Here is a 12,652-nt window from a genome sequence, read left to right on the forward strand (position 1 = left end):
CTTTACATACAATAGAAATAAGCTGAAACATTTTTATGTAATTAATTTCATTATTCTTTTGGCCAAATTTCATATACACAAATGTACATTTACAAACAGAAAACCACATTTTCGTACCCTACAAAAAGAAATTGGAACTGTATTTTAAGACAGTTAAATGCTCTACTAAGAAAAAAGCTGTTAGAATTGTAAGTATATGCATGTCCCTTAAGGTCCTTGTGTAATTGTAATGTGATATTGTACCCCCTAGCCCCGCCCCCAGCACCGCCCCTAGCCCCGCCCCCAGCCCCGCCCCTAGCTCGATTGTCCATTGTTTGTAATCTATGAATGCCTGTGTTCCCTCATGTGCTTTATGTATTGATTTGTTATTAAAAATACAATTAAAAATAAAATAAATAAATTAAAAAATGGCGCAATGGATTGTGGTCATTGTAGTTAATTACCAAGTGTCTTTGCTAAGCTAGGCTGAATATTTGCTATATGAAAACTACAACTCCATTCAGTCCAGCGCCCCACATAATTCTTGACTTGATTTCTCCGACTTCTCTCATGAATGATTTGAGTTCTTTCTCTATAGAAATGGAGCGTTGGGCTCACAAAACAAACTAAATGGAATTCAAGTAATCGAACCGGAGTCCGTCAATAAGTTGTTTTATAACCCCCCCACCCCACCCCAAAAAAAGACATGGTGGTTAATCGCTCAGCACTACTAATTACAGGTTAGTTCAATAACCTGTCGCTTTGAACGAAAGCATCTAGTAAATGGTATATGTTATTATTATATTTTACTCACGTTGGCTGCGGTGAAGGAGCTGCTAACATGTTATTATTAGTTACACAAGTGGCTATATAAGACCGCCAGTAGAGGTATGAATGTCTACAACGCAAATATCTTTAGTTCCACCATTTACCTCAGGACATTGTATTAGTTCTGTGCATCTCCATGGTTGGAGACGACTTGGTTCCATGGCCCACCACAGCATCAACAGCAGTGTGGTCAACCTCCAACGTACTGAAGAAGTAAGCCTGGATGGAAAAAAACACAGCAGATCATTTATTCTGAGAGAACACCGGGGTTCTGCCCCAAATGACACCCCCATTCCCTTTATAGTGCACTACTTTTAACCAGGACTCCCATAGGGAATAGGGTGCAAATTTGGGACACATTCGAGACCAACAAGCTAGAGAGGAACAGGGGCTCTGGTCAAAAGTAGTGCACTATATAGGGAATAGGGTGCCATAGAGCTCTGGTCTAAAGTAGTGCACTATGTAGGGAATAGGGTCCCATAGGACTCTGGTATAAAGTAGTGCACTATGTAGGGAATATGGTGCCATAGGGCTCTGGTCTAAAGTAGTGCACTATGTAGGGAATAGGGTGCCATAGGACTCTGGTCTAAAGTAGTGCACTATGTAGGGAATAGGGTGCCATAGGGCTCTGGTCTAAAGTAGTGCACTATATAGGGAATAGGCTTCCATGGGAAACTGGTCTAAAGTAGTGCACTATGTAGGGAATAGGGTGCCATGGGAAACTGGTCTAAAGTAGTGCACTATGTAGGGAATAGGGTGCCATGGGAAACTGGTCTAAAGTAGTGCACTATATAGGGAATAGGCTTCCATGGGAAACTGGTCTAAAGTAGTGCACTATATAGGGAATAGGCTTCCATGGGAAACTGGTCTAAAGTAGTGCACTATGTAGGGAATAGGGTGCCATTTTGGATGAACGTCATTTCCTGTCAGTCTTTTTTTTCTTATTTAAGCCCTACTGACACCCAGTCTCTCTCTCTGTAAGTAGACGGGTCGTTCCACGAAATTGGTGCCTTTTGCGTAATTTCTGAAGATGATTATTTACGTCATTTTAAGCAATTCGTAACACACCATACAAAATGGATAATGGACATCCACAAATGAATACATACCATAGGAAACTTTATATACAGGGCCTTCAGAAAGTATATATACAGGGCCTTCAGAAAGTATATATACAGGGCCTTCAGAAAGTATATATACAGGGCCTTCAGAAAGTATATATACAGGGCCTTCAGAAAGAATATATACAGGGCCTTCAGAAAGAATATATACAGGGCCTTCAGAAAGAATATTCAGGGCCTTCAGAAAGAATATATGATTAAAGAATTTAGGACAGGGCCTTCAGAAAGAATATATACAGGGCCTTCAGAAAGAATATATACAGGACCTTCAGAAAGAATATATACAGGGCCTTCAGAAAGAATATATACAGGGCCTTCAGAAAGAATATATACAGGACCTTCAGAAAGAATATATACAGGGCCTTCAGAAAGAATATATACAGGGTCTTCAGAAAGTATATATACAGGGCCTTCAGAAAGAATATATACAGGACCTTCAGAAAGAATATATACAGGGCCTTCAGAAAGAATATATACAGGGCCTTCAGAAAGAATATATACAGGGCCTTCAGAAAGTATATATACAGGGCCTTCAGAAAGAATATATACAGGGCCTTCAGAAAGAATATATACAGGACCTTCAGAAAGAATATATACAGGGTCTTCAGAAAGTATATATACAGGGCCTTCAAAAGAATATATACAGGACCTTCAGAAAGAATATATACAGGGCCTTCAGAAAGAATATATACAGGGCCTTCAGAAAGAATATATACAGGGCCTTCAGAAAGTATATATACAGGGCCTTCAGAAAGAATATATACAGGGCCTTCAGAAAGTATATATACAGGGCCTTCAGAAAGAATATATACAGGGCCTTCAGAAAGAATATATACAGGGCCTTCAGAAAGTATATATACAGGGCCTTTAGAAAGAATATATACAGGGCCTTCAGAAAGTATATATACAGGGCCTTCAGAAAGAATATATACAGGACCTTCAGAAAGAATATATACAGGGCCTTCAGAAAGAATAATATACAGGACCTTCAGAAAGAATATATACAGGGCCTTCAGAAAGAATATATACAGGGCCTTCAGAAAGAATATATACAGGGCCTTCAGAAAGAATATATACAGGGCCTTCAGAAAGTATATATACAGGGCCTTCAGAAAGAATATATACAGGGCCTTCAGAAAGAATATATACAGGACCTTCAGAAAGAATATATACAGGGCCTTCAGAAAGAATATATACAGGACCTTCAGAAAGAATATATACAGGGCCTTCAGAAAGAATATATACAGGGCCTTCAGAAAGAATATATACAGGGCCTTCAGAAAGAATATATACAGGGCCTTCAGAAAGAATATATACAGGGCCTTCAGAAAGTATATATACAGGGCCTTCAGAAAGTATATATACAGGGCCTTCAGAAAGAATATATACAGGACCTTCAGAAAGAATATATACAGGGCCTTCAGAAAGAATATATACAGGACCTTCAGAAAGAATATATACAGGGCCTTCAGAAAGTATATATACAGGGCCTTCAGAAAGAATATATACAGGGCCTTCAGAAAGAATATATACAGGGCCTTCAGAAAGAATATATACAGGGCCTTCAGAAAGAATATATACAGGGCCTTCAGAAAGAATATATACAGGGCCTTCAGAAAGTATATATACAGGGCCTTCAGAAAGAATATATACAGGGCCTTCAGAAAGAATATATACAGGACAGGGCCTTCAGAAAGAATATATACAGGGCCTTCAGAAAGAATATATACAGGGCCTTCAGAAAGTATATATACAGGGCCTTCAGAAAGAATATATACAGGACCTTCAGAAAGAATATATACAGGGCCTTCAGAAAGAATATATACAGGACCTTCAGAAAGAATATATACAGGGCCTTCAGAAAGTATATATACAGGGCCTTCAGAAAGAATATATACAGGGCCTTCAGAAAGAATATATACAGGGCCTTCAGAAAGAATATATACAGGGCCTTCAGAAAGAATATATACAGGGCCTTCAGAAAGAATATATACAGGGCCTTCAGAAAGTATATATACAGGGCCTTCAGAAAGAATATATACAGGGCCTTCAGAAAGAATATATACAGGACAGGGCCTTCAGAAAGAATATATACAGGGCCTTCAGAAAGAATATATACAGGGCCTTCAGAAAGTATATATACAGGACAGGGCCTTCAGAAAGAATATATACAGGGCCTTCAGAAAGAATATATACAGGGCCTTCAGAAAGAATATATACAGGACAGGGCCTTCAGAAAGAATATATACAGGGCCTTCAGAAAGAATATATACAGGACAGGGCCTTCAGAAAGAATATATACAGGGCCTTCAGAAAGAATATATACAGGACAGGGCCTTCAGAAAGAATATATACAGGGCCTTCAGAAAGAATATATACAGGACAGGGCCTTCAGAAAGAATATATACAGGGCCTTCAGAAAGAATATATACAGGACAGGGCCTTCAGAAAGAATATATACAGGGCCTTCAGAAAGTATTCAGACCCCTTGACTTTTTCCCCACATTTTGTTACATTCCAGCCTCATTCTAAAATGGATTAAACAAACCAATATTTCTTCATCAATCTACACACAATACGCCCGTATGCAGCTGTCAGGTTACCGTGACAACGGTCACAACAATAAGGTCCAAGTTGAATGTCTCTTGCTCTACCCGGCAAAAACAGTGGTGATATAAAAAGGTGAATGCGGACATGCGGACAAGTAAAATGTAAAAAAATAGAGCTGTTTGAAAGAAACAGAAAACATACTGAGAATCATATGTAAAAGCAGTATATTTTACCATTCCACTACCTAGTTAAATGATTGACAGCAGGTGACATCGTTTGGGTCTTCTGAACAGCATGGTGGAAAAGGAAGTAAGTCTTCTCTCTTCTTTTTGGTCTATTTATCATCTTTGACTAAGGTGGTCAAGCTCAACATGTCAACCCTGTTCACTCAATTAAAAGTTAGGAAAATTTGATTAAAAGGTTCATTTTTTTTATCTCAATATCAAATACATTTTTTCTAGGTAACAATTAAGTACCTTACTGTGATTATTTTAAATTACAATGGTCAAAAAGAAACAAAAATAGATTCTTAGTAAAGAGCAATTTAATAAGCAATAATTTTGCTTGGACTGTCTGGGAGTGCTGTGAGTGGGGAGGGGAAAACTGAAAACTAGCTGTTATTGGCAGAGAGATTTGGAACTCTTTCTTATTGGTCTATTAACACATTTACCACCTGGTGATGTCACCAGGCAGTCCAAAACTCCATCCCACCAAAACAGGCTGAAATGTATTTTCAAACAGCACTTCCACTTATCATAATTATCTTTACAATTTCACAGTATTTTCTGTAGGCTAAACATATCCTCCATGCAACTGAATGTTGAAAGATATATATTTTTTCTTTTTAAAAGTTTGCATGTCCAAAAAGGCACCCCCATTTCATGGAACGACCCAGAGACATGTGATTTTCCTGAGTAGCTAGCTGGCTGTAGTCACACGTCGAAGTCTCTTTCTCATGCGCTGTCAAGAGGGAGTGTAGCCAAAGATACTTGGTCTTTGGTGTAGCGCTCAGGCAGTTGCCACGCTACAAGGCTCCAGTAGAATAGTGAGGAGGTAACTGAGCTAATTAAGTCATTGTGTGGGTCCCATTTGGAGATGCAACCATTGGTGCAGCCAGGTGAGGTTATGTAAACTGGGTCAGTCAAGTCGGTGATTGTTAAATCAGGACATTGTATTACATGACCAGGAACAACCCAACTCCGTAAGGCTGGTGTCGTGTTCACTAGGCACGAAAAGAAGAAAAAAAAAGGGGTCTGCACTTGCCCAATAAGGAACACTCATTTTGGTTTTCCATGGTGCACAACGTTTAGAAACGTTTTGCTACACTGTGCCCTAATGAACACGGCCCAGGTGTGTTTTTTTTTTCTCTCTGAATGTTTACCTTACAACCGAACGCCAAGAGGATGTGGAGCGCCACGATGGCCGTCATGATCGCTATGGCAACCCGGGGCTGGTCGTCACGGACGGCGGGCCAGAAGGTCAAGACCAGCATGGAACCAGAGAGACAGAGAGCCACAACAATGGAAAACCACCTAACGGTCTCGTTCGGGATGATCCACAACACCTGTCAACAACAACACTCGTCAATAACTACAACATTATATAACATGTAAAAAAAAAAAAAAAGACTGGAATAAACGTGTCCTCAATATTTGCATTGCAACAAAGTAAATGTGACACTATTGAACCTAATAAAATATAAGCAATGCCACGTAATCAGACACAAAACAGTGTGTCATGTCTTACCACAGCAGGTATGTAGACGGCCAGGGAGTAGCCGTAGACACAGACGATCTCCAGGAATGAGTAAGAAACTATGTTCATAACCCTGGAGTTCCTCCAGACCAGCAGGCCCCACAGGGCCAGGGGAACCAGCCACGCATAGCTGTAGATCGCCGTGGCCGCAATGGTCACTGGGAAATAAAAACACACAAGAGAAACAGTAGCAACAATCCCATTCTTTTCTAAAACATTTACGGGACTATTTGTTGTGTTCAGTATCTATTTGACTGAGTCTTGGGAAGTGGAGGAGTCAGTTTGATCCTGTGTTTTGTTTGACCCTTGAAAAACTTAAAATGACACTCACCTTTCCGGAACTCTGGGACGTATTTATACTGTGGTTCCCCCAGGTAAAACAGGAAGTCAGAGATGTTTCCACAGATGGCGATGACAAAAACCAGAGTAGCACAGATCCAGAAGGGACCTGGAGGACACAGAGACGGTAACAGTAATCTGTAGTATTTGACGATGCATCACGGCCCGTTTCAAATGCTGCTTCCACGTCCCTGAATCCACTTGATGAGGTTGAATGTTATTCTGCCACTTGTTGAATGCCCTCATCAAGACACAGGTGCCTTTATACACTCAGTGTTTTTGTATTTTTTGTATTTGTTTTTCCAGGTTTCCGTTTATACACAGTTTTTCCCCCAGGTTTTTAGCTTTTTTAATAGAAAAACAACATAATTGGATGTTCTAAGCCCACAACGATGCTTAAACCTCATTAGAAGACGGCTTGTTGATTTCTGGGTTCCCCTTTAATTCAAGTGAGCACCTAGCAAGAGGCTGTTAGCGTGTTTTTGTAGAGCACGTGATTGTAGAGCAAAAACAAATACCCACTGGAATGATGTTTGTCCCCCCATGTAGTCTATTTCACTTCCTCAAAATCCACAGAACGAATCTAAGATAACTCAAGAAAACTGTTATTAATTTACGTTTTGGCCAAGAATGTTTTAGTCGCGCAATTTGACATCTAATTAAGAAAAGTCGCCAAGTATGTTTTAGTCTCTGGAGAGACATTAAAATAGCTGAGCAGCGATGCTCCTCATCCAACAAGGACAGAGCTGGAGAGGATCTGTGGAGAAGAATGGGAGAAACTTCTCAGGCAGCATCATACCCAAAAGACTCGAGGCTGTAATCGCTGCCAAAGGTGCTTCAACAAAGTACTGAGTAAAGGGTCTGAATACTTATGGAAATGTGATATTTCAGTTTTTAATATTTAATACATTTGCAAAAATGTCAACAACAAATTTTTTTTAATGCTTTGTCATTATGGGGTATTGTGATGTCATTATGGGGTATTGTGATGTCATTATGGGGTATTGTGATGTCATTATGGGGTATTGTGTGTAGATTGATGAGGGGAAAAACGATTTAATCCATTTTAGAATAAGGCTGTAACGTAACAAAATGTGGAAAAAGTCAAGGGGTCTGAATACTTTCCGAATGCGCTGTATGAGATCAATTTTATTCAGTCAGTTCGACACCTTTTATAAACTTGTCAACACTGGCTGTTCAGTTGCAAATCAACACACAGTAAATAGCACCACGACTCCACCTGGCTGGCTCTGTGAAACACGCAAAATAAAATAAAACGAATGTGTCAGAAAACAATAATTAAGTCGTGGATTTTTAGCATCATCGTTACCACATGGGACGTCATGCTCTCTCCCTCCTCTGTGTAAAGAAATTCAACTGCAACCAACCACAACGCACACAAATTGTACCGGGAGGTGGGACTACGTAACCATGTCAACGCTCGCATTGTGACTGAGAGGCGCCTGTCCTGTCAATAGATTGGTAGAGGATGCATATCGTTCATTGTAGCGAGAGACGAACTAACCAATTTAAAAAAGTGTTTAATTAAAAGTAACCTAGTTTATATGAAGTAGAAAAAGTAGACGGCTGAAAATAAGTCTCTAAGTGGCTGATTAGCCGACAGCTGGCGCTAACGTTAAACCTTTAGGTGAGGATAACAACTCTTCAGGTCATGACTAGTAGGAAGGATGCATGCTCACCATAAAGATCAGGGTTGTTGCGGATGTAGAGATGGACAAAGTTCTTCCCTGGCCATGGCAATAACGACCCCAGGATTCTCTCTCTCACCTAGAGGAAACACATTACGACAAAGTCATTACAACACAGAAGTATAATAAATAAATGATTACAAACCCAAGGCGGACGCCTATCCTGTGCATGGGGTGGAAAGGGCACACAGGGCATGGGGCCCACAACTTTTTGTTCTGTTTTTGGGGTTATGGGTCATCTGGGACACCTTTTTGGGGTTATGGGTCACCTGGAGGTCATGGGCGTAAAAATGCAGGACAACTAAGACATTTAAAAAATATTTTTTAAATTTTTTATCTCTCAGCCTCAATGCCAAATGTGAACAATAGCATGAGACAAGCTATAAAACAACACATTTCTCTCTCTGACCCATGCCAACAAGTGTAGAATTGTAGGAAATGTGTTTTTAAACTGCGACATTTTCTCTTCGCCTCATTCGACAAAATGTGTAGAATTGCATTATAAAAGTGCAATTCTTTCTACACAAACCGTGAGTTGAAATGGCAGGAAGTTAGCCGTTTACCCCCGCAAATAAAAATCAGGTCCTGATCCAATGTAACTTCATTCATTCTTAAAAACATATTGAAAATGTCATTACAAAAAAAACATTTATTATGTTTTTCAAAGGCCTATTTGTTTGGGCCGATTCAATTCAGATGAACAGATGAAGTCAGTTGAAGTACCTGGTGTGTCTCTACGTCAAAGAATGTCTGATAATATTCAAAGGTCCAGAAAGGAGCACTTCTCTTCTTCCCAGATAACAGCTGTAGGAAAAGAAAACCTGTATTTTATAACGATAGAACTCACATCAGGTAACAAAACAATCACAGAATCAGATTAATTATCAGAAACATCAAAATGGGCTTTTAGTATTTTATAACGATAGAACTCACATCAGGTAACAAAACAATCACAGAATCAGATTAATTATCAGAAACATCAAAATGGGCTTTTAGTATTTTATAACGATAGAACTCACATCAGGTAACAAAACAATCACAGAATCAGATTAATTATCAGAAACATCAAAATGGGCTTTTAGTATTTTATAACGATAGAACTCACATCAGGTAACAAAACAATCACAGAATCAGATTAATTATCAGAAACATCAAAATGGGCTTTTAGTATTTTATAACGATAGAACTCACATCAGGTAACAAAACAATCACAGAATCAGATTAATTATCAGAAATAATGGGCTTTTATATGGCATGTGCTATATTTTCTGAACCAAACATGGACAACATCTGGGCTGCAACTAAGTGCTTACCGACTACAGCCTATATGTTGTCAATGTTACGTTATAACTTGGTAAACTACACTATATATACAAATGTATATGTACACCCCTTTCAGACACACCCGTTGCTGACAGGTGTATAAAATCGAGCACAACGCCATGCAATCTCCATAGACAAACACTGGCAGTAGAATGCCCTTACTTAAGAGCTCAGTGACTTTCTACGTGGCACTGTTATAGGACGCCACATTGCCAACAAGTCCGTTCATCAAATTCCCGCCCTGCTAGAGCTGCCCTCGGTCAACTGTAAGTGCTGTTATTGTGAAGTGGAAACGGATAGGAGCAACAACGGCTCAGCCGTGAAGTGGTAGGCCACACAAGGTCACAGAACAGGACCTTAGAGCGCTGAAGCGCATAAAATGATCTGTCCTTGGTTACAACCAACACTCACTACCGAGTTCCAAACTGCCTCTGGAAGCAACATCAGCACAAGAACTATTCGTCGAGAGCTTCACGAAATGGGTTTCCATGGACGAGCAGCCGCACACAAGCCTAAGATCACCATGCGCGATGCCAAACGGCAGCTGGAGTGGTGTAAAGCTCACCACCATTGGACTCTGGAGCAGTGGAAACGCGTTCTCTGGAGTGATGAATCACGCTTCACCATCTGGCAGTCCAACAAGACGAATCTGGGTTTGGCGGATGCCTGGAGAACGCTACCTGCCCGGATGCATAGTGCCAACTGTAAAGTTTGGTGGAGGAGGAATAATGGTCTGGGGCTGTTTTTCACGGTTCAGGCTCCTTAGTTCCAGTGAAGGGAAATCTTAACGCTACAGCATACAATGACATTCTAGACCATTCTGTGCTTCCAACTTTGTGACAACAGTTTGGATAAGGCCCTTTCCTGTTTCAGCATGACAATGCCCCCGTGCACAAAGTGAGGTCCATACAGAAATGGTTTGTCGAGATCAGTGTGGAAGAACTTGACTGGCCTGCACAAAGCCCTGAACTCAACCCCATTGAAACCCTTTGGGATGAATTGGAACGCCGACTGCAAGCCAGGCCTAATCGCCCAACATCAGTGCCCGACCTCACTAATGCTTGTGGCTGATTAGAAGCAAATCCCCGTAGCAATGTTCCAACATCTAGTAGAAAGCCTTCCCAGAAGAGTGGAGGCTGTTATAGCAGCAAAGGGGGGACCAACTCCATATTAATGCCCATGATTTTGGAATGAGATGTTCGACCAATAGGTGTCCAGATATTTTTGGTCATATAGTGTATGTATTTTTCTGACCTCAGTCTTGTCATCATTAGCCAATGGGTCATTGTCCTCTTCGAAGGATGTCACCGGTGCAGATCTCCTCTGTTTCTGAGGTTTGTGACTTCCTGCCCCTGTGTCCTCGATACTGATGGTAGTCGCATCTCCGTTCCCTCCCAAATGGCTCTCAGAACTGTCAAATTCTGATTCAGAATGTCAGTAAAGAGAAAGGTTATGACAAAGATTCTGATTCAGAATGTTAGTAAAGAGAAAGGTTATGACAAAGATTCTGATTCAGAATGTCAGTAAAGAGAAAGGTTATGACAAAGATTCTGATTCAGAATGTCAGTAAAGAGAAAGGTTATGAGATTCTGATTCAGAATGTCAGTAAAGAGAAAGGTTATGAGATTCTGATTCAGAATGTTAGTAAAGAGGTAGGTTATGACAAAGATTCTGATTCAGAATGTCAGTAAAGAGAAAGGTTATGACAAAGATTCTGATTCAGAATGTCAGTAAAGAGAAAGGTTATGACAAAGATTCTGATTCAGAATGTCAGTAAAGAGAAAGGTTATGACAAAGATTCTGATTCAGAATGTCAGTAAAGAGAAAGGTTATGACAAAGATTCTGATTCAGAATGTCAGTAAAGAGAAAGGTTATGACAAAGATTCTGATTCAGAATGTCAGTAAAGAGAAAGGTTATGAGATTCTGATTCAGAATGTCAGTAAAGAGAAAGGTTATGACAAAGATTCTGATTCAGAATGTCAGTAAAGAGAAAGGTTATGACAAAGATTCTGATTCAGAATGTCAGTAAAGAGAAAGGTTATGACAAAGATTCTGATTCAGAATGTCAGTAAAGAGAAAGGTTATGACAAAGATGCTGATTCAGAATGTTAGTAAAGAGGTAGGTTATGACAAAGATTCTGATTCAGAATGTCAGTAAAGAGAAAGGTTATGACAAAGATTCTGATTCAGAATGTCAGTAAAGAGAAAGGTTATGACAAAGATTCTGATTCAGAATGTCAGTAAAGAGAAAGGTTATGAGATTCTGATTCAGAATGTTAGTAAAGAGGTAGGTTATGACAAAGATTCTGATTCAGAATGTCAGTAAAGAGAAAGGTTATGACAAAGATTCTGATTCAGATTGTTAGTAAAGAGAAAGGTTATGACAAAGATTCAGATTCAGAATGTCAGTAAAGAGAAAGGTTATGACAAAGATTCTGATTCAGAATGTTAGTAAAGAGGAAGGTTATGAGATTCTGATTCAGAATGTCAGTAAAGAGAAAGGTTATGACAAAGATTCTGATTCAGAATGTTAGTAAAGAGGAAGGTTATGAGATTCTGATTCAGAATGTCAGTAAAGAGAAAGGTTATGACAAAGATTCTGATTCAGAATGTTAGTAAAGAGGAAGGTTATGAGATTCTGATTCAGAATGTTAGTAAAGAGAAAGGTTATGACAAAGATTCTGATTCAGAATGTTAGCAAAGAGGAAGATTATGACAAAGATTCCGATTCAGAATGTCAGTAAAGAGAAAGGTTATGACAAAGATTCTGATTCAGAATGTTAGCAAAGAGGAAGATTATGACAAAGATTCCGATTCAGAATGTCAGTAAAGAGAAAGGTTATGACAAAGATTCTGATTCAGAATGTCAGTAAAGAGGAAGATTATGACAAAGATTCTGATTCAGAATGTCAGTAAAGAGAAAGGTTATGAGATTCTGATTCAGAATGTTAGTAAAGAGGTAGGTTATGACAAAGATTCTGATTCAGAATGTCAGTAAAGAGAAAGGTTATGACAAAGATTCTGATTCAGAATGTCAGTAAAGAGA

The 12,652-nt window shown here is 39.4% G+C and overlaps 1 protein-coding gene across 2 annotated transcripts in view; it reads right to left on the bottom strand.

Moving 5' to 3' along the window:
- Positions 1-292: 292 nt before the first annotated feature.
- The window catches only part of yipf1 (Yip1 domain family, member 1), a 29,433-nt gene continuing 17,073 nt past the window's right edge, over positions 293-12,652 (bottom strand). For both annotated transcript variants that reach the window (XM_065013836.1, XM_065013837.1), the window contains exons 3-9: positions 10,859-11,025; positions 9,005-9,085; positions 8,273-8,360; positions 6,565-6,681; positions 6,225-6,391; positions 5,860-6,042; positions 293-1,026 (exon numbers count right to left, since the gene is read on the bottom strand). In XM_065013836.1, the coding sequence (XP_064869908.1) occupies positions 913-1,026; positions 5,860-6,042; positions 6,225-6,391; positions 6,565-6,681; positions 8,273-8,360; positions 9,005-9,085; positions 10,859-11,025 (917 nt within the window). In that variant the 3' untranslated portion in view covers positions 293-912. The remainder of the gene's footprint in view (positions 1,027-5,859; positions 6,043-6,224; positions 6,392-6,564; positions 6,682-8,272; positions 8,361-9,004; positions 9,086-10,858; positions 11,026-12,652) is intronic.

This window comes from Oncorhynchus nerka, linkage group LG9b (genome assembly GCF_034236695.1).
Source record: "Oncorhynchus nerka isolate Pitt River linkage group LG9b, Oner_Uvic_2.0, whole genome shotgun sequence".
In the NCBI taxonomy this organism is placed as follows: Eukaryota; Metazoa; Chordata; class Actinopteri; order Salmoniformes; family Salmonidae; genus Oncorhynchus; species Oncorhynchus nerka.